Source organism: Pelobates fuscus, chromosome 2 (assembly GCF_036172605.1).
Source record: "Pelobates fuscus isolate aPelFus1 chromosome 2, aPelFus1.pri, whole genome shotgun sequence".
Classification (NCBI taxonomy): Eukaryota; Metazoa; Chordata; class Amphibia; order Anura; family Pelobatidae; genus Pelobates; species Pelobates fuscus.
The window spans coordinates 167,372,825-167,395,606 of NC_086318.1; the positions used below are offsets into that span (position 1 = coordinate 167,372,825).

Below are 22,782 nucleotides of genomic sequence, written 5' to 3' on the forward strand. Positions count from 1 at the left end.
ACACAGAGAGATATATGAGGATACCCAAAAACAAGTCTACCATAGGGACTAAAGGTCTCTTGATAAAGCATAGTTTAGTAGGTATGTAAACCAAAGTAAAATGAGAAAGGAAAGAAATGTCTATTTACCTTTCCCCATGTTCAACATACTTCAAATAGTTTTCTTATCACTATAAATGACAGTTAAAGTGTTCTAAAGTTTTACAGCTTGAGCAAATTGACAAGCTAATCATTCAATAATTCTGGTTAATTTTTAATCAAAGTGACTTAGGAAAGTTCATACTATGTGAGACCTTAATTTAATCTAAAGCTACCTTGCTGTTCACAAGGTTCCATTGTTATTTGTGGGAACATTTGGATTCCAAGAACTGCAAAATCATGAAAAAAATATGTTTCTACAGTATGGTCCTGTGCATCGTTTTTCCTGGATATTTAGTTTCAGGAAGGAACTTAATGACCCATTTATATTCTGAAGAAGAACACAATCTTTTTAGAGCAAGTAAAGTGAAAAGATCATTGGATGTAGAAAGTTACTGTGCCAAGCGTGGCTGCTGTCAAAAAAGAGATGATGACTGCAGTGTCCCATACGTCCAAAAAAATTCAACGTGTTACTGTGATAGATTCTGTGACCAGGAACCAGTAGGACATGTAGACTGCTGCCCAGATTTTTGGCTGGTTTGTAGCCATATGAATTTACAGAAACCCCCTACAGCAAACCCTTCATTCATTTCTCTGCCATCTAAAAAAGGTAAGTCATCAATGTTGCATCTTTTTCTCTCGTAATGTACTACAGCTAAAGCACTGTATTTTTAAACATATTTAGAGTTTACATTAAGCTTATTCTATTTGGTATAAATATGCACAAAGTAAGCACTTAATGGATGAACAATAGCTCACATAGCCTGTTTGCTTGTAGAATAGTACTGACAGAAATTATTAGGTAAGATATGAGCATGTGCGCTGTATCTACTCAATGCACTTTGATCCTGTCTTTACCTTTTATCTTGATGTCCTTGCAGATTTTCTTAATTGCATATTCAATAGAAAAAAAAAAAAACAAGAGTATCATATCTCAAATATTTAAATCTCCAACAACTCATTTGTAAGTCAATAAATAATGTACTGGTGTCTTTGGTAGCAAGCCCAGATCCAATAGGAGTTCCAGCAGGGCTTTCCCCGACTCAAAGGAATCCACAAGTAGATGAATTTGAAACTTCTAGAACACATAAGAAAAAGTGTGCTAGAAAAATAACATTTTCAAAACAACAGGACATGGAGAGACAAAATAGTATAAGAATAGCCAGGTGCAAACCATATAAACACTCCCTCAAATGTTTCAAATATCCAAATATCTATAGAATACAGAATGCACACTATAACAATCCCACAAGCCACAGGACAGAAACACGAGTCACCAACCCCCCAACTGTTCGGCTCCAACTGGCTGCCTTTATCAAGGGTACCCTTGTGTTTATTCTTTTTTTGTATGTTTGCACTTTGGTACTTTTTGTACATAATAAAGCTACGTTTTTTTGAGATTGTTATAGTGTGAATTCTGTATTCTATAGAAAAATACCATTTAAAATGGGGATTAAACCCTGTAATGACTAAGTAACCGAAGTGGATGATCAGAAGTTCAAATGTAGAACAGATTAAAACATAACTATTTTTTTTCACATTGCTTGAAATAAATATATATGGCTAACAATTCATTTAAAACTATGTATGTCTTATAAATTGTTTTATATTACATATATACCCAATAATAATATTTAATTAATAAAAAAAAAAAAAAAAGAATAGACATATTCAGTCTATGGTTATATGTTAATCCGTTCCACAGTTATCTTTCAGGTCATGCAATTCAGTTACATTTCTCTTCAGCAGCAGGTAACAACTAGAAAATAAAATTGTGCTCTCCATTTTTCTAAACGGAATATACTAGCAAGTTATGTGGGGTAGAGCACTATTGCACTCTTAAAAAAAACACGTATTAAGAAGCTTTGATCCAACAGCAAACTGATCTAACGGAGTGTCTCACATTTGTCAGTACTTCTTAAATGATGGGTTAGGATGTAGCATCTGCGATACCATTAGCAAATCAGAGAAATTAAAAGGGTGTGAATAGTGGCAAACCAGGGCCCTGCAAAATATATACATCATATAAATGTTCATATAAATTTTTCAGTACACTGATATGTGCCTTTTTTGTCGGTTGGTTAACAGATCAAGCTAGACAAACTAAAAAAAAAGAAAAACAGAAAAAGTAAAAGCCCTGGGGGGGGGATGACGTAGGACGCGTGTGCGCGAGCGCTACGTAAGGGGGGTGGAGGGAGTGAAGCCCGCCGAGAGTGCCGTGGGCGTCGGATGGCGGACGGAGGAGATTTGAATGAAACGCGAGATCTATGATCCAGGATTCAGGTTTAGCCCGGTCGTGCCTTCGACCCGAGTGGATACATGTACTGCGGGAGAAATAGAGGCGCCCTATTATTGCTGAGGTCGGGGCAGAGACCTGTGAGCATTGGACTTCTTACTCATAACTACACGCTTAAGCTGCTGGCTGTAACTTAAGGCTGATTGGCGGTTGCAGTTTAAGGAAGACGGGTGAGAATTATACCAATTACAACAATTATACATATTGGCACTCAGCACTCAGCACCCGACAAAGCAATACAATATCTTGGAATTTTTTTTTCTTGTTTTCCCCGCTGCAGTAATTCCCCCCAGGTCTAGTTAAACGTGGGGTGGTAAAAATAATTCAACGGAAAGTGAAAGCGGAAGAAAAGTAAGACAGAGAAAGTGATATTTTAGTTTACTTTTCTTTTTTTTACATTTACATGCCTTCATAAATATAGAAGGAATTGGGAAACGGTGTATTGGAAGCGAAGGAGGGGGAAAACCCATGATTTCCCATAATTTATCCTAAAACTGAACAGAGTTAAACACCATAGCCTGGAAAAAGTAAAGAGTGCATATAAAAAACCTCCACCTATGAATGCATACTCTTAAAGGAAAAAGGGAAAAAATAAAAAAAAGGGAGTTATGAAGATGAAGTAGAGAGAAGGAAAACTAATTTTAATCAACCAATTATCTAAGGGTGTAACGTGATACATAAATTAAAACGTCAAAATGTCACTAAAGTTGAAGAAATACGTTTACATTGACTAAACGGACTCACGCTGATATATTTTTGGTGATTTTTCTTTTTTGTTGTTTTGTTTTGTTCTTTTTTGTGCTGCACGATATCACTAAAAATTACGTCAACTAGAAGAATTCAAGAATAAAAATGCCATGAAGATGAAGTAGAGAGAAGAAAAACTAATTCTAATCAATCAAACAATTATCTAAGGGCGTAACGTGATACATAAGCCAAAACGTTATTAAAGCTGCAGAAACACGTTTTCGCTGATTAACTATCTCACACAAGGAATTAAGCTGATATACTTTTGGTGATTTTTTTTTTTTTTTTTTCTCTCTGTGCTGCATGATATCTCTGGGATTATGTCAACCAGAAGAAATCAAGAAAATAAAGTGTCCCTTGGCAAAGATAAAGATAAAGAACATAAAGAGAAGGTTGAAAGAAAAGAGAACAAGACGGAGAAAAGACTCTCTAATTTCTTTTCCCCCCAAACAGATAGATCATTCCCAGAGAGTTCTGTGAAAGAAATTAATTTGACAGCGGGAGAGAAAAAAATATCCCAATTAGAAACATCTCAAATGGAAAACTCGATGGTTACGCCAGAATTTTTAAAAATCTGCCTAGACCAGCAACTATTAGCAATAAAACAAGAAATTCTCAGCAATAATGAGGATTTAAAAAAGGAAATTAAAGAGATAGGCCTCAGAATTAACCAAGTCGAAAGAAAAATGGATCTTATTGACTCACTAATTAAAGACCAACAGCAGCAACAGGGAGAAATAGACCAGAAAATCCAACAGCTACAATCAAAGATAAATGATCTTGAAGACAGATCAAGACAAAACAACTTAAGATTAAGGAACATCCCGGAGAGTATCACACAAGAAAAAATAAAAGCATTCTTGGATTCATACTTCCTGGAACTGGGCATTCAGAAGGATGATAATCATAAATTTCTAGAGAGATATCATAGAATTCCAAAACCTAAAAATCTCCCAATGGAAGTTCCCAGAGATATTATGGTTTGCTGCAACTCATACTTATTTAGAGAATAAATAAGAAAAACCTCAAGGCAAGGCAGTAAAAAAGAAGAATATGCGAACATAAAAGTTCTCCCAGACTTATCATATGAAACGAGGAAGAAAAGGCGATCATTCGCTTCGGTTCTGGAGACACTAAGGAAAAATGATGTTAGACACTTCTGGGCTTTCCCAGCAAAATTAATTATCACTCATGAAGCAAAAACTCTGGTATTTGCCAACTCAGATTTAGCCAGGAAATGGCTACAGGAGGTCCACATGCAAAATTAATCAATAAGTTTGGACATGCCAGCGGATCGACTAAGGGATGAAATTTTTTTTTTTTTTTTTTTTTTTTTTTTTTTTCTCTCTCCTCTGATGTAAACATAATAACCAGACATACTATACTGTAAATGGCTGATAAGGTATTGATCTGATCGGGTTACTTACAGCTTATAAAGGCGTATAATCTAGCAGTTGGTACATGGGAAATTGCAATATCTATACTGAAAATTGTTTACATAATTTATATAATTTTTACATAACAGGGGAACAGGTTATGGTATATATAAATGACACTCACGTGAAAGTATATCCTCTCAGAGGAGAACGAGATTACCCACAGATAATGATAGATATGGACACTTTTGGGTGTAATTTGATTAGTTAAATTGATAGGAATCCTCTGTATGATAGAACACTGCTTCAAAATAATCTCTAAAGCACAAATATTGAAATCACTAATATAAACTTACTAGGTAGTAGTGAAGAGTAGGAGAATGTACACATATCTTTTTTTTTTTTTTTTTTTTTTTTTTTTTTTTTGTGTTTACTGTATTTTTGGGGCTAAATTTAAGGGTTAAATTGGCTATCTGGTCCACAAGATATTGTATGGATAACACTTTAGACTGTAAAGACAGATTTTAGTAATATAAAACTGTTATAAAGAAATTGAAATAATCACACTTAAAGGCACTTTTGGCCAAAGGGAAATGGGATAATATATATATAAGTACATTTATTGGAGTAAATTGAATAGTAAGATGAATACACGAGATGTTATTGGTCTAGAGTAATTTTTAGACCATAAGGAAAGTACGATGTATTTTAGGAAATTGAAATTATATTGAAAGTAGTTTTCACAACGTGGTTTAGGATTGATATGTACATAAAAGGTTTCTTTTTTCTGTTTTTTTTTTTTTTTTTTTTTTTTTTTTTGTGCGTTTACTGTATTTTTGGGGGTAAATTTAAGGGTCAAATTGGCTATCTGGTCCACAAGATATTGTATGGATAACACTTTAGACTGTAAAGACAGATTTTAGTAATATAAAACTGTTATAAAGAAATTGAAATAATCACACTTAAGGTACTTTTGGCCAAAGGGAAATGGGATAATATATATATAAGTACATTTATTGGAGTAAATTGAATAGTAAGATGAATACACGAGATGTTATTGGTCTAGAGTAATTTTTAGACCATAAGGAAAGTATGATGTATTATAGGAAATTGAAATTATATTGAAAGTAGTTTTCACAACGTGGTTTATGATTGATATGTACATAAAAGGTTTTTTTTTTTTTTGTTTTTTTTTTTCTCTCTTCCCTTCTCCTTCCAGCTGGGTATATATGGACACCAGCGGCACTCTCGGGGAGGGTTTTCTCATGCTCCCCTAAGTAACTCCATATTTCGTTGTGGAGTTGTGGATGTATTCCCAGAGTTCTGGGATGCATTTTCTGTCTTCCACTAAGTGGGAGTGGAGACGGAATTTTTTACAACAAATGTGGGTATGTGTGGCCTTATGTTCGTCTTACATGAGGTCATATGAATGTAATTGTTATGTGCTTTCCTCCCCCCCCTCTTTTTCTTTTTTTTTTCCTCTCCCTCCCGCCGGGGGGTACGGTCTCGAGTTTCAAAGGCTTAGACTATGGTTAAGTTTATGACGCTGAATGTACAGGGCCTGAATAACCCAACTAAAAGAGCCATGGTGTATCAATATATTAAAAAGGAAGGTGCAAAAGTTGTATTACTACAAGAAACTCATTGGCTAAGGAAAGATATAAAACGTTTCATCCCCAAAAATTTTAAAATCCAAATCTGCTCATCATTAGAGGATAAAAAGAAATGTGGAGTAGCTTTACTAGCGACAGATGATTTAGATATTCAAGTCACATACCAGGATATAGATAAAAATGGCAGGTTCATCTTAGCCATATGTAAAGTACAGGGTGAAGAATTCACTATTGTAAATATCTATGCTCCTAATACTAATTCAGTTCAGTTTATACAAATGGTGCTGAGTAAATTAGAAAAAATTAAAAAGGGTAAAATCATTATAGGAGGAGATTTTAATTGTATTCTGGATGGCACGTTGGATAGGAACTCATTGGCAGGGGTAACGCAAGATAAAAGGGGAAAGAAATCCTCAATGCAATTTTCAATGTTGATAAATAACTATGAATTATTAGATCTTTGGAGGATAAACCATCCATCAGAAAAAGACTATACCTGCTTTTCGAAAGCACACTGTACCTATTCTAGACTAGATCTGTTTTTGGGTTCGTTAGAGGTCTCATACAAGACTAAAAAGGTTCTGATTCATGACGTAACCTGGTCAGATCATAACCCAGTAATACTTGATCTCACTATCTCACCAGATATTAAAATTAGAAATAGTTGGAGACTAAATGAATTCCTTCTTAGGGAGGCTCAAGATATAAATACCATAAAAGAATTAACAAACAATTTTTTTGAGGAGAATAAGAATAAAGGAACTTCAGATGCCATAGTTTGGTGTACATATAAGGCCGTGCTGAGGGGACAGTTTATTAAATTAGGTACAATCAAGAAAAAACAAAAAGAAGCTTCCCTGACAGAATTATATGTGTCTCTCTATAAACTAACAAAACTTAACAAAAATAATCCAAATATAGAGATAAGTGAGAAAATAGGATTAATAAAAGATAAAATCAATAAAATTCTACTTTTTCAAACCTCAAAAAAACTCGAATATCTAAAAATAAAATGGTACTATAAAGGAAATCGAGCAAATAAAATGCTCACAAATCGAGTTAAAGGTGCGAAATTAAACAAATTAATACAAAAAATTATTACAGATGATGGCATCCAATTAACGCCTGAAAATATAGGTAAAGCATTTAACTCATTTTACCAAAAATTGTATAATCTACCTGAACCCCCTTATAAACCAGAAACATACTTTCAAAATAAAACCCTAAAAAAATTATCAAGGGAACAACTGAATTCTATTAATGAACCCTTTTCAAAACTAGAAATAATAAATGCAATAGAGTCTTTAAAAAAAAACAAAACCCCGGGGCCGGACGGCTTTCCAAATATATTTTACCAACAGTTCCAGGACGTGTTGGTAACACACCTTGAAGATCTTTTCAATAGCATAGCTAGAGAAAAAGATTTGCCCAACGAATTACTATATGCTAATATAATTCCCATACAAAAGCCAGATAAATCGACGGAATCAGTGGGGAATTATCGTCCTATATCCTTACTAAATTCCGATATAAAAATATATGCAAGTATTTTGGCAAAGAGATTACAAAGAGTACTCCCGTCCATAATCCATGGAGACCAGGTTGGATTTATGAAGGACAGACAATCAAATAATAGTATAAGGACAGTGATTGACATTTTGGAACACGTTCAAGAATCGGGCACTCCATTGCTGGCCCTGTCATTGGACGCGGAGAAGGCCTTTGACAGGGTCAGATGGGACTTCCTTTGGGAGGCATTAAAGGCCTTTGGTTTCGAAGGCTGGATTCTGAGCGCTATCATGGCCCTGTATAGCTCCCCAATGGCAAGAACAATCGGTAGGGGAATAACCTCTGAGTGGTTTAACATAAGAAATGGGACAAGACAGGGGTGTCCTCTGTCCCCGCTGCTATATTTGATATATATAGAACCCTTGATTTGTGACATCAGGTCTAATGAGAAAATAAAGGGAATAACAATAGGTCAAGAGGAACTTAAAACTTTACTTTATGCAGATGATGTCCTAATCACTATATCAGACCCTATATTATCAATAGACGAATTGTTAAAGGCGATTTATGAATTTGGGTACTATTCCAACTTTAAGTTAAATGTAGATAAGACAACTATTCTTGCCAAAAATATAAAGAAGGAAGAGAAAATATATATTAAAGCGAAATATAGTTTCGAATGGGCAAAAAAATGTATTACCTATCTAGGCATTAAGATTTCCAGTAATCCTTTTAGGATTATGGAATATAATGTTCTACCTCTAATGATGCAAATTAATAAGCAACTAAAGGACTTGAGAACAGCAGAGATATCATGGACAGGTAGAATTAACATTGTAAAGTCTTATTTGGTTCCTAGATGGAGTTATATATTCCGTATGTTACCATTGAAAATGCCTAAACCATGGCTCATGATGATTCAAGCTGCTTTAGACAAATATATATGGCTGGGGAAAAAACCCAGAGTTAATAAAAAAATTCTGAATTTAAAGCCTAAATTGGGAGGGATGGGAATCCCTGATATTATGGACATATATGAAGCTTGTTCATTTGCGCATGTTATTTCCTCTATGAAAGAGAGTTCTTGTGGTGAAACATGGGAAAAAATTGAGGCTAGGAAAGCGGCAGTTCCGGACTTAACGACTTTATTCTGGAGTATAGATAAGTTTGAGAAAGATGATATGGGTATAATCCTAGCTAACCTATTGGGTCAATGGAGAATCTGGAAAAAAAGACTCAAGATTGAAGATAAAATTATCATTGATCTACCACTGCACGTATTGGCCAGTAATATGGAGGACTTAAATCTAGAGCCATGGTTAAGCAAAGGTATTAATAGAATAGATCAGCTATTCCAACAGCAACAAATTAGACCTTTTGAGGAGATTAAACAAATTTTTTTGCTTTCTTATAGAGAAAGTTTTGCGTATTTAAGGATAAAACATTTTCTAATGAGACACAGAATAACTGAGATTTCCGAGGGATTACAACTTTTTGTAGACTTGATAAACATCAGACATAATAAAAATCTAGTTTCTAAAAGCTTAAAACTTTTTAGTAAGTATAAGGCAATCCCTGAATTTCCAGCCCTAAAAGCATGGGAAAGAGACTTACAAATTATAATTACGAGAAAGGAATGGCTTAAGGCCAATAAAGCGGTACTGAAAGCTTCACATTGCCTAAACCTAACGGAAAGTCATTATAAAGTCATCAATAGATGGCATTATGTTCCAACTAAATTAACAAAAATATATCCAGGATCTCAATATCTCTGCTGGCGTTGCGCTTCATTGAGAGCAGACTACGTCCATATATGGTGGTCATGCCCGATTATATCTTCATTGTGGCAAAAGGTAGCGAAATTCTGCAGGGAAGTAATAGAGGTAGATCTTGATTACACCTGTAGCTCTATGATATTGCACTTGGGCTGGCCTATAATTCCAAAGGATAAAAAAGAGTTAATAATCCACATTCTCATAGAAACTAAAGCTACTCTTGCAAGATTCTGGAAAATTCCAGACTCCCCGACTTGGGAGCTGATAAAACAGCAGGTCTTGAATAACTGTAAAATGGAAATAGGGATATTAAGACAAGAACACTACTTTAATCCGAGAATTGAACAATGGCAGAAATGGATTATAAAATTAGGTAGAAGAAATGATTCTTAATTTACACTAAGATGTATATGCTATGGATCTGTGGCTGGGGGTGAACCCTGTGCATTCACCTTTAAGATACTTGTGGTTATGAGAAACCTGATTAGTAGTTAGAAGGATGTGTGTTGCCCTTCGGGTTCTTAAGACTGACTCGGGACTGACCCTCGGCGGGAGTGTGATTTTCTTTTTTTTTTTCTTTTTTCTTTTTTTTTTTTCTCCCCCTAGGTTTTGTTAATAGAGGGCCAGGGCAATAGGGAAATCTAGGGCAAGGTAGAAACATTTAAGAAAGGGACTTATAACCAAGAGGAAGGAGGAAAGGGAAATTAGAAAAGGAAAGGGCCTTAACAAATTATTAAACATACTTAATACCATCTTCTTCAGAATGAAAATTGCCAAATTATGACTGAAACGTAATACGTTTCATAGAGTCTTCCCCAGTCTTTCTCTCCATGACTCTTGCAACAACACATGATGTGGGTCTTAAGGTTACGGGAAAATAAGAACGATAGACCGATAGGTATACAAATATAAGGCTCTGTAGTATAAAAAGACGGTTGGAGACAAGCATCTCCTGAACCCTGGTTATTGTGCTCTATAGCGCTTGAAAAAGTTTGTTCCCCCTAACCCTCTCCCCCTCGAATCTTGGTATAGCGAAAGGTGTGTGTGTGAGTATTGTTGTTTTATTGGGAAAAAATTGACATAGAGAGCTTGGTGCTTCTTAGTACAGGCAGATGGAGTCTGACCACCTCATTAAGATAGGCTGTGCAAGTTTACAGAAAAGAATTTTTATTCTTATAAACTGGACATTTGGGGATGGGGAATGATGGTAGAAAACGGAACCGAATACCTAAAAATCCATAGGTAATGTCAACATCGGAGAATAAATGTTTTGATTTTTTGTATTTGTCTGTTGCATGATATGGAATTATTGTTAGAAAAGAAGGGGAAAACACAAAAAGACTGGTTCTGAATAATAGAATTTGTACTGCAATTGAAAGAACTTTAATATGCAATTTTTGTACCATATCTCTTTGTAAAATGACAATGTCTTTGTATGAATGTTTATATATATCTATGTTAAAAACTTAATAAAATATTATAAATAAAAAAAAAAAAAAAGAAAAATCTAAAACAATATATATAATATAAAACAAAACTGTTTAGAGAGCGCGATATATACAGATGTAATAAGTGACTAATTAGTAGAAAGCTGCTATAACATACACATGAAAATTCTCAGATATTTTCAGATATAAACAACACGAAAAAAACAAGATGTTAAGCGCTAAGTGAATAAACCCCTTATATGGCAAGCAGGTTTCACTATGGACAAATGGTGAAGGAAGTCCATATAATATTGTATGACAATTACTGATGTAATTTAACCAGCATAATAGGTGAAAAAAACACGCAAGGGGGGGTAAGAGACAATGCCTGCGACAAAATCCTCCTTCAGGTGATGTACCTTTAAATATAGAAAGAAAAATACATAGCGTGATACTGTAAAATATATATTGGTTTATTAACAATCTGTGGCCCCCAAATTAAAAACTCTTACAAGAGATATATGTGGTTCTTGTCTCCAAGTCCCACACAACAGCTTGTCTGTTTTAGCCCAGCGGCTCTTTAAAACACGTTACCGATCCCAGTCGTCTGCAGTTGATGTTTAAAGTCCCGTGCACTCGGACAAGTTGTTTATCAATGCAGGTAAATGTTGGAATCTCGGTTTAAATGTTCGGTTTACCAGTAAGCCGAACATTTAAACCGAGATTCCAGCATTTACCTGCATTGATAAACAACTTGTCCGAGTGCACGGGACTTTAAACATCAACTGCAGACGACTGGGATCGGTAACGTGTTTTAAAGAGCCGCTGGGCTAAAACAGACAGGCTGTTGTGTGGGACTTGGAGACAAGAACCACATATATCTCTTGTAAGATTTAGATTTCTCCTCTTTTGATCACTTCTCACTTGATTTGTGAAGAAAATCAACATTTAGTCACTGTCTTCTACACAACAATCATATTTTTTTCCCATCAATCAGCCTCTGCCTCATGTGTAGAATCCAGAATAATAAATCATTGGGCTGGATTTCCATTTTGTGAGGTGTTATTGGGAACATTCAGTACATTAGTACAACAACCAAACATTTTAACTATTTGAATAGTAACACAGTGAAAAGTAAACTAAATAGCAAATTTTAATAAATAGACTGTAACAACAAAGAACAGACACTTGGGAAGGATATTTGAACAATGGTTGTATATCATTGACTCTAAATAATTGTAATTATATGATATGTGCAGCTTATATTGATATATCTAAATGTATAAAAAAGTTTACCTACAGTTGCAAGAAAAAGTATGTGAACCCTTTGGAATGATATGGATTTCTGCACAAATTGGTCATAAAATGTGATCTGATCATCATCTAAGTCACAACAATAGACAATCACAGTCTGCTTAAACTAATAACACACAAAGAATGAAATGTTGCCATGTTTTTATTGAACACACCATGTAAACATTCACAGTGCAGCTGGAAAAAGTATGTGAACCCCTAGACTAATGACATATCCAAGAGCTAATTGGAGTGAGATGTCAGCAAACTGGAGTCCAATCAATGAGATGAGATTGGAGGTGTTGGTTACAGCTGCCCTGCCCTATAAAAAACACACAAAGGTTCTGGGTTTGCTTGTCACAAGAAGCATTGCCTGATGTGAATGATGCCTTGCACAAAAGAGCTCTCAGAAGACCTACGATTAAGAATTCTTGACTTGCATAAAGCTGGAAAAGGTTATAAAAGTATCTCCAAAAGCCTTGCTGTTCATCAGTCCATGGTAAGACAAATTGTCTATAAATGGCGAAAGTTCAGCACTGCTGCTACTCTCCCTAGGAGTGGCCGTCCTGTAAAGATGACTGCAAGAGCACTGCGCAGACTGCTCCATGAGGTGAAGAAGAATCCTAGAGTGTCAGCTAAAGACTTACAAAAGTCACTGGCAAATGCTAACATCCCTGTTAGCGAATCTACAATATGTAAAACACTAAACAAGAATGGATTTCATGGGAGGATACCACAGAGGAAGCCACTGCTGTCCAAACAAAACATTGCTGCACGTTTACAGTTTGCACAAGAGCACCTGGATGTTCCACAGCAGTACTGACAAAGTATTCTGTGGACAGATGAAACCAAAGTTGAGTTGTTTGGAAGAAACACACAACACTATGTGTGGCAAAAAAGAGGCACAGCACACCAACATCAAAACCTCATCCCAACTGTGAAGTATGGTGGTGGGGGCATCATGGTTTGGGGCTGCTTTGCTGCATCAGGGCCTGGACGGATTGCTATCATCGAAGGAAAAATGAATTCCCAAGTTTATCAAGACATTTTGCAGGAGAACTTAAGGCCATCTGTCTACCAGCTGAAGCTCAAAAGAAGATGGATGTTGCAACAGGACAATGACCCAAAGCATAGAAGTAAATCAACAACAGAATGGCTTAAACAGAAGAAAATACGCCTTCTGAAGTGGCCCAGTCAGAGTCCTGACCTCAACCCGATTGAGATGCGGTGGCATGACCTCAAGAAAGCGATTCACACAAGACATCCCAAGAATATTGCTGAACTGAAACAGTTCTGTAAAGAGTAATGATCAATAATTACTCCTGACCGTTGTGCACGTCTGATCTGCAACTACAGGAAACGTTTGGTTGAAGTTATTGCTGCCAAAGGAGGTTCAACCAGTTATTAAATCCAAGGGTTCACATACTTTTTCCACCTGCACTGTGAATGTTTTCATGGTGTGTTCAATAAAAACATAGCAACATTTCATTCTTTGTGTGTTATTAGTTTAAACAGACTGTGATTGTCTATTGTTGTGACTTAGATGATGATCAGATCACATTTTATGACCAATTTGTGCAGAAATCCATATCATTCCAAAGGGTTCACATACTTTTTCTTGCAACTGTATAAATAAGTGCACCCACACTTATTATATATCATTTTGTTCAGAAGAAACATGGCTTTTATCTCACAGGAAATATTAATATATGGAACACAATTTAAAAAATAACAAATGTTATTTCCCAAGTACTGTATGTCATTTTAACTGTGAATGTCATAATACTGTTAGCTTTTACTGCAACAAAATATACAAATACAAATATAGCACTTTTCCCTTTCAGTTTATATACATTGAAATTTGCCAGTCTGGTTTGCTGGGCCTATGTTGTCTTTGTATGGCAGCACAGGAGTGAAAATTACCCCCAACATGACATACCATTTGCAAAAGTAGACAACCCAGGATATTCAAAATGGGGTATATGCAGTCCTTTTCAGTAACCATTTAGACAAGCCCTGGCCAAAGTTAGTGTTCATATTTGGTTTTTGCTTTTATCACACAATGTGCCCTTTCACGTTGATATAATCATCATTATACATTTTACTGCTCTAAAACACTCAGATTTATGTCTAGCAATGTCTCACAAGTACAACATTACAAGGTCAAATATATAGGTTTGTAAATTAAATGATGTGGACATACCTCCTCTGTTGTCAGGCAGGTCCCCAATATATAATTAATAAATAATTATATATATATATGAATATCAATATATACATATATATATATTATTGCATTCTAAGTATATTTTTATATTTATTAATTATATATTGGGGACCTGCCTGACAACAGAGGAGGTATGTCCACATCATTTAATTTACATATATATATACAGGTAAGGTCTAAAGATGATTCCAGGTGTGGCATTCACACGCTGTTGGTCAAAGGAGCTCTTAATGCAAGTGAAACGGCCATCCTTATGCTGAAACAAATATTCCCCACAGATAGTAGTAGTAGCCAAATCAACAGTTTTGTACTTTCTAAAACAAAAGAATAAAATACACAAATCCTGGATGTCCATGGAAAATAACAGTGGTGGAAGATTGTAGGATCCTTTCTGTGGTAATGAAACACCCTTCACAACATCCAGGCAAATAAAGAACACTCTCCAGGGGTAGGCATATAATTAACCAAAGCTGCCATAAAGAGTAGACTTCACAAGAGGGAAAGACAGAGTGTTGTCACCACAATGTTGCAAACCATTCATAATACTAAAGACTAAAAAGGCCAGATTAGACTGCAAATAAGCATGTAAAAAGGCTAGTCCAGTTCTGGAACAGAATTCTTTGGACAGATGAAACTAAGATCAACCTGTACCAGAACAAAAGGAAGTAAAAGTATGGAGAAGGTTTGGAATGACTCATGATCCGAAGCATACCCCATCATCTGTAAAACACAGTGGAGACAGTCTGATGGCATGGGCATGCATGGCTTCCAAAGGCACTGGGCCATTAGTGTTTAATGATGATATGGTAGAAGACAGAAGCAGCCAGATTAATTCTAAATTGTATAGGAATATATTGTCTTCTCAGATTCAGCCAAATTTATTGAAATTGATTGGTCAGCGCTTCACTTTACAGATGGACAATGACCCAAAACATACTGCAAAAGCAACCCAAGACCATTTCAAGGCAAATAAGTGGAATATTTACAATTGCTGGGTTCAATCACATGATCTCAATTCGATCTCAATGCGATCAAGTTTTCTGAAGACAAAACTTAAGGCAGACAAACCCACGAACAAGACACTAAAGACAGATGCAGTAAAGGCCTTGCAAAGCATCACAAAGGAGGAAATCCAGTATTTGGTGACGTGCAAATGATTCTTGACAAAGTATTAAAAATTAACATTTTATTTCTGATTGTGCTAATTTTGAAATTACATTTGAGGCCCTGAAATAAGGAAATTTTGTATAAACGGTTGCAGTACCTAAATGTTTCATACAATAGTTTTGTTCAAGCCCTTGAATTAAAGCTGAAAATCTGCACTTAATTTGCACCTCAGTTGTTTCATTTCAAATCCATTGTGGTGGCAAATAGAGCTGAAATTAGGAAGACTGTATCAGTGTAAATATATATATATATATTTACTATTATACACTTTTATATATATTTATTTATATATGTATATACGTCCCAGGTACCAGCACTAGATGCTCCCGGTCTTTTAATGCTCCGGTGCTGTCTTCAACCAAATTGTATACGATACCAGTAGTGAGCACTCAGGAGTCTTTCAAAGTAAATTTCATCTGTTGCTTTATTGAGCAATTACAAATTCACACAACGTTCCAGTCGACGTTACAGTCTGTGTAGATAAGTCATAAAGTAATAAAAGATAAATAACTATAAAAAGTGTATACCAATGTTACAACCCTAACCAAGGGAACATAGATACATAGTACATATCGTCATTAGCTAAATATGAACTCAGTTATATAGCAAAATATTGTCAGTTTAAATTTGGAGCATTGTACGATATGGACTACTTCCATCATGGAGTTACGGCAAATAACTGTACTCTATTAATGCATTCTGTAAAACCTAGCTCAATCATATATTTTCTAGGTAAAAAACAATATAATGAGTTCTTCTCATTTAAACCAAATGGTGATAATGTTTCCAACGTGTATTTCCAGAAAGCCTCACGTCTGAGTTACAGGTTATCACGATCTCCTCCTCTGGGTGAGATGGGTATGTGATCTATTCCCATAAAGCAAAAGTATGTTTCACATACCGGTTACACATAGGGTTAACTTTAATTTATTACGTAATTCAAACATGTTTACATCATTAATGACATCACTCTGATCCGTTGTTACCTTTCACCTGTTCACCCTCAAATAGGATCACTGCATTTTTTTTGTATATAAGGTATTCATCTCACATACACAATTGTCTTGAAAAAAGTATTTTACAGACTGTAACGTCGACTGTAACGTTGTGTGAATTTGTAATTCCTCAATAAAGCAACAGATTAAATTTACTTTGAAAGAGTGCTCTCTACTGGTATCGTATATATGTATATATATATATATATATATATATATACAGATAGATAGATAGATTTATCAAATTTCATATTATTGTATAATATATAATATATCTATGTTTTATTTTTACATAATTAAGTTATTTTATTATTTTCGTGCTGGGGAATCTGACAGACAACCCAGGCAGTACCCCAACAGTCAATCTGTAAATCACGTTGATCAGAGTCATGTGATTGAGATGTCATCATGTTCACATTTCTCAGATCGGTGGGTTTGGCTGCATGGGGATTGCCTTGGTTGTGAGACAGCTCCCACAATCAGATCTGGTGAGGAGGGTGAGTATTTGTGTAACAGGAAGAGCCCAATCCTTAGACCTTGCTATGTGACCTCAGTAGCGTTAAAGCCCTTCTTTTGTAGAATGGCATAGCACACCTTAACATCGGGAAAAGGCTAAGGAACTGTTTTTCTCTGCATTTTATGCAAAGTGCAGATAATGGGATTAATATAATTTTGTCCTTATTACTTTGCACTCAATGAACATAATTCAGAATGAAATGTATCATTTGATTAGATAGTAATTAAAAATATGAAATGACAGATTTTTTTCCAGTCTCTATTTCTATATAACTATGTATTTTAATATATAATTCTGTTTTTGCAATCCTGCATTAAAATAAGACTACAATTACCAAAGTAAAGATTGTTTATAGTTACTTGTACATAGTGATGTACCGAACTGTCCGCCGGCGAACAGTTCCTGGCGAACTTAGCGTGTTCGCGTTCGCCGCGGCGGGCGGACACATGCGCAGTTCGATCCGCCCCCTATTCGTCATCATTGGGCAAACTTTGACCCTGTGCCTCTCGGTCAGCAGACACATTCCAGCCAATCAGCAGCACTCCCTCCCTTCCACACCCTCCAACCTCCCTCCCAGCATCCATTTTCGATTCATTCTGAAGCTGCATGCTTAGTGAGAGGAGGGAAAGTTTAGCTGCTGCTGATTAGATAGGGAAATTGATAGCTAGGCTAGGGTATTCAGTGTCCACTACAATCCTGAAGGACTCATCTGATCTCTGCTGTAAGGACAGCACCCCAAAAAGCCCTTTTTAGGGCTATAACATCAGCCTGCTTTTTTTTTTTTTTTCCTGTGTAATGTAATTGCAGGTGCCTGCCTGCCAGCTTCTGTGTGAGGTTCACATTGGATACTGTGCCTATTTGCCCAGTGCCACCACTCATATCTGTTTTAACAATAGGTTAAGCTTTACATTTAAAATAAATATTTTTTTTCACTGTAATAGAAGAGCAGTTGCCTGCCTGCCAGCTTCTGTGTGAGGTTCACATTGGATACTGTGCCCACTTGCCCAGTGCCACCACTCATATCTGTTTTAACAATTGGTTAAGCTTTAGATTTAAAATAAATAATTTGTTTTCACTGTAATAGAAGAGCAGTTGCCTGCCTGCCAGCTTCTGTGTGAGGTTCACATTGGATACTGTGCCTACTTGCCCAGTGCCACCACTCATATCTGTTTTAACAATTGGTTAAGCTTTAGATTTAAAATAAATAATTTGTTTTCACTGTAATAGAAGAGCAGTTGCCTGCCTGCCAGCTTCTGTGTCAGGTTGGATGCCTTGCCCATTTGCACAGTCAGTGCCACCACTCATATCTGTTTTAACAATAGCTTAAGCATTAGATTTTAAAGAAATCATTTTTTTTCACTGTAATAGAAGAGCAGTTGCCTGCCTGCCAGCTTCTGTGTCAGGTTGGATGCCTTGCCCATTTGCACAGTCAGTGCCACCACTCATATCTGTTTTAACAATAGCTTAAGCATTAGATTTTAAAGAAATCATTTTTTTTCACTGTAATAGAAGAGCAGTTGCCTGCCTGCCAGCTTCTGTGTCAGGTTGGATGCCTTGCCCATTTGCACAGTCAGTGCCACCACTCATATCTGTTTTAACAATAGCTTAAGCTTTAGATTTTAAAGAAATCATTTTTTTTCACTGTAATAGAAGATCAGTTAGTTGTCTGCAAGCGTCTGGGTGTCAGGCCTACTTCAGCGTGTGCTCTGCAGACCTGTGCCAGCGTGCTTTGACAGTTGCCAATCATATCTGGTGTCTCTTTAGCGTGCTTTTACAAAGAAAAAAGGTTTCCAGTGTAAGCTAATAGCAGCCAGTCAGTGTCCTTCAAGCGGCTCTGTCAGGCCTTCCTTCAGCGTGTGCCCTGCACAACCCTGCCAGCGTACTTTGACAGTTGCCACTCATATCTGGTGTCTCTATAGCGTGCTTTTACAACCAAAATTTTGTTTCCACTGTAATAGAAGAGCAGTTGCCTGCCTGCCAGCTTCTGTGTGAGGTTCACATTGGATACTGTGCCTACTTGCCCAGTGCCACCACTCATATCTGTTTTAACAATTGGTTAAGCTTTAGATTTAAAATAAATAATTTGTTTTCACTGTAATAGAAGAGCAGTCACCTGCCTGCCAGCTTCTGTGTCAGGTTGGATGCCTTGCCCATTTGCACAGTCAGTGCCACTACTCATATCTGCTTTAACAATTGGTTAAGCTTTAGATTTAAAATAAATAATTTGTTTTCACTGTAATAGAAGAGCAGTTGCCTGCCTGCCAGCTTCTGTGTGAGGTTCACATTGGATACTGTGCCTACTTGCCCAGTGCCACCACTCATATCTGTTTTAACAATAGCTTAAGCTTTAGATTTTAAAGAAATCATTTTTTTCACTGTAATAGAAGAGCAGTTGCCTGCCTGCCAGCTTCTGTGTCAGGTTGGATGCCTTGCCCATTTGCACAGTCAGTGCCACCACTCATATCTGTTTTAACAATAGCTTAAGCTTTAGATTTTAAAGAAATCATTTTTTTTCACTGTAATAGAAGATCAGTTAGTTGTCTGCAAGTGTCTGGGTGTCAGGCCTACTTCAGCGTGTGCTCTGCAGACCTGTGCCAGCGTGCTTTGACAGTTGCCAATCATATCTGGTGTCTCTTTAGCGTGCTTTTACAAAGAAAAAAGGTTTCCAGTGTAAGCTAATAGCAGCCAGTCAGTGTCCTTCAAGCGGCTCTGTCAGTCCTTCCTTCAGCGTGTGCTCTGCAGAACTGTTCCAGTGCACATTGCCAATCATATCTGCTGTCTCTATAGCGTGCTTTTAAAACCAAAATTTATTTTTCACTGTTATAGATTGAATAGCAGTTACTTGTCTTCAAGCGGGTGTGTCAGTCCTTCCTTCAGCGTGTGCTCTGCAGAACTGTTCCAGTGCACATTGCCAATCATATCTGGTGTCTCTATAGCGTGCTTTTAAAACCAAAATTTATTTTTCACTGTTATAGATTGAATAGCAGTTACTTGTCTTCAAGCGGGTGTGTCAGTCCTTCCTTCAGCGTGTGCTCTTCAGAACTGTTCCAGTGCACATTGCCAATCATATCTGGTGTCTCTATAGCGTGCTTTTAAAACCAAAATTTATTTTTCACTGTTATAGATTGAATAGCAGTTACTTGTCTTCAAGCGGGTGTGTCAGTCCTTCCTTCAGCGTGTGCTCTGCAGAACTGTTCCAGTGCTCATTACCAATCATATCTGGTGTCTCTATAGCGTGCTTTTAAAACCAAAATGTATTTTCACTGTTATAGATTGAATAGCAGTTACTTGTCTTCAAGCGGGTGTGTCAGGCCTACAGTGTGTGCTCTGCAGAACTGTTACAGTTCACATTGCCAATATCATATATCTGGTCTCACAGTAGCTTGCACGCATAGTACCACTAATCCCAAAAAAAATGACAGGCAGAGGCAGGCCACCCCGCAGGGGCCGTCGTGGTCGTGGTGCTGTGATTACCTTTTGCCCTAGAATAATGCCCAGTTTTCAGAAGCCACGTACCCTGAACTTGAAAAGTTCTGAGGACATAGTTGACTGGCTAACACAGGACACCCAATCTTGTACAGCCTCCGCTCGGAACCTTGACGCACCATCCTCCTCCAGCTTAGCTTCAGGCACCTCTCAAGATACCACTCACCCGCCTGCCGCCACCACCAAAACTAGCACCACAGCCGCTTTACTTGGTATGTCAGAGGAGTTATTCACACACCCGTTTGAAGAGATGAGTGATGCGCAACCATTATTGCTAGAGGATGTAGATAACAGGGATATGTCTCAGGCAGGCAGCATTAAACACATGGAGGTACGGTGTGATGATGATGATGTTGTACCCGCTGCTGCTTCCTTTTCTGAGTTGTCAGATACAAGCGAAGCGGTTGATGATGACGATGCGTCCATGGATGTCATGTGGGTGCCCGCTCGGCAAGAAGAAGAACAGGGCGAAAGTTCAGATGGGGAGACAGAGAGGAGGAGGAGACGAGTTGGAAGCAGGGGGGGTCGTCGCAAGGAGCTAGTGGCACAGTCAGACAGCATGCATCGGCACCTGGGGTCAGCCCGACAGCACGCCAATCAAAGCATGCTGTATCCACCACCAGAATGCCGTCATTGCATAGCTCAGCAGTGTGGCTTTTATTTTGTGTGTCTGTCTCTGACAACAGCGATGCCATTTGCAACCTGTGCCAAAGGAAACTGAGTCGTGGGAGGTCCAACACCCACCTAGGTACAACTGCTTTGCGTAGGTACATGATCTCACATCACAAACGCCTATGGGATCAACACATGAGTACAAGCAGCACGCCTACTCAAAGCCGCCATCCTCCTCCTGGTCCAGCATCTTCAGCCACGTCAACCACTGCTGTCCTTCTTGCCCCCTCTCAACCATCCGCCACTCCGTCTCCCGCCTTGAGCAGTTCCCGCTCATCTGCCCACAGTCATGTGTCTGTCAAGGACATGTTTGAGCGTAAGAAGCCAATGTCACCAAGTCACCCCCTTGCCCAGCGTCTGACAGCTGGCTTGTCCGAACTATTAGCCCGCCAGCTTTTACCATACAATCTGGTTGAGTCTGAGGCGTTCAAAAAATTTGTAGCTATTGGGACACCGCAGTGGAAGGTACCCGGCCGGAATTTCTTTTCACAAAAGGCAATCCCCAACTTGTACTCGATTGTGCAAAAGGAAGTCATGGCATGTCTGGCACACAGTGTTGGGGCAAGGGTCCATCTGACCACTGATACCTGGTCTGCAAAGCATGGTCAGGGCAGGTATATCACCTACACTGCGCATTGGGTAAACCTGCAGACGGCTGACAAGCAAGGAATGTGTGGCATTGCAGAGGAGTTGGTGACACCGCCACGAATTGCAGGCAGTCCTGCTGCCACCTCCTCTACTCCTCCTACTCCATCCTCTTCCATAACCTCCTCGGCTGAGTCCTCTTGTGCCGCTGCTTCTTGCTCCACATCAACGGCACCCCCCCAGCTCCCCAGGTACTATTCCACATCCCGGATACGGCAGTGTCACGCCGTCTTGTGTTTGACTTGCTTGAAAGCAGAGAGTCACACCGGACAAGCACTCCTGTCCGCCCTGATCGCACAGGTGGAAAAGTGGCTGACTCCGCAGCAACTGGATATCGGCAAAGTGGTGTGTGACAACGGAAAAAATTTGATAGCGGCATTGAAGTTGGGCAAGTTGACACATGTGCCGTGCATGGCACATGTGTGTAATCTGATCGTACAACGCTTTGTGCATAAGTACACAGGCTTACAGGACGTCCTGAAGCAGGCCAGGAAGGTGTGTGGCCATTTCAGGCGTTCCTACACGGCCATGGCTCACTTTGCCGATATCCAGCGGCGAAACAACATGCCAGTGAGGCGCTTGATTTGCGACAGCCCTACACGTTGGAATTCAACACTCCTAATGTTCGACCGCCTGCTCCAACAAGAAAAAGCTGTTAATGAATATTTGTATGACCGGGGTGCTAGGACAGCCTCTGGGGAGCTGGGAATTTTTTTGCCACGTTACTGGACGCTCATGCGCAATGCCTGTAGGCTCATGCGTCCTTTTGAGGAGGTGACAAACCTAGTCAGTCGCAACGAAGGCACCATCAGCGACATCATACCATTTGTTTTCTTCCTGGAGCGTGCCCTGCGAAGAGTGCTGGATCAGGCTGTAGATGAGCGTGAAGAGGAAGAGGAA

At 38.0% G+C, this 22,782-nt stretch overlaps 1 protein-coding gene across 1 annotated transcript in view; it reads left to right on the forward strand.

Moving 5' to 3' along the window:
* The first annotated feature begins 452 nt into the window (after positions 1-452).
* Positions 453-22,782, forward strand: part of TINAG (tubulointerstitial nephritis antigen) — a 235,398-nt gene continuing 213,068 nt past the window's right edge. Inside the window, exon 1 of the mRNA XM_063441731.1 lies at positions 453-747. Within this exon, the coding sequence (XP_063297801.1) occupies positions 453-747 (295 nt within the window). The remainder of the gene's footprint in view (positions 748-22,782) is intronic.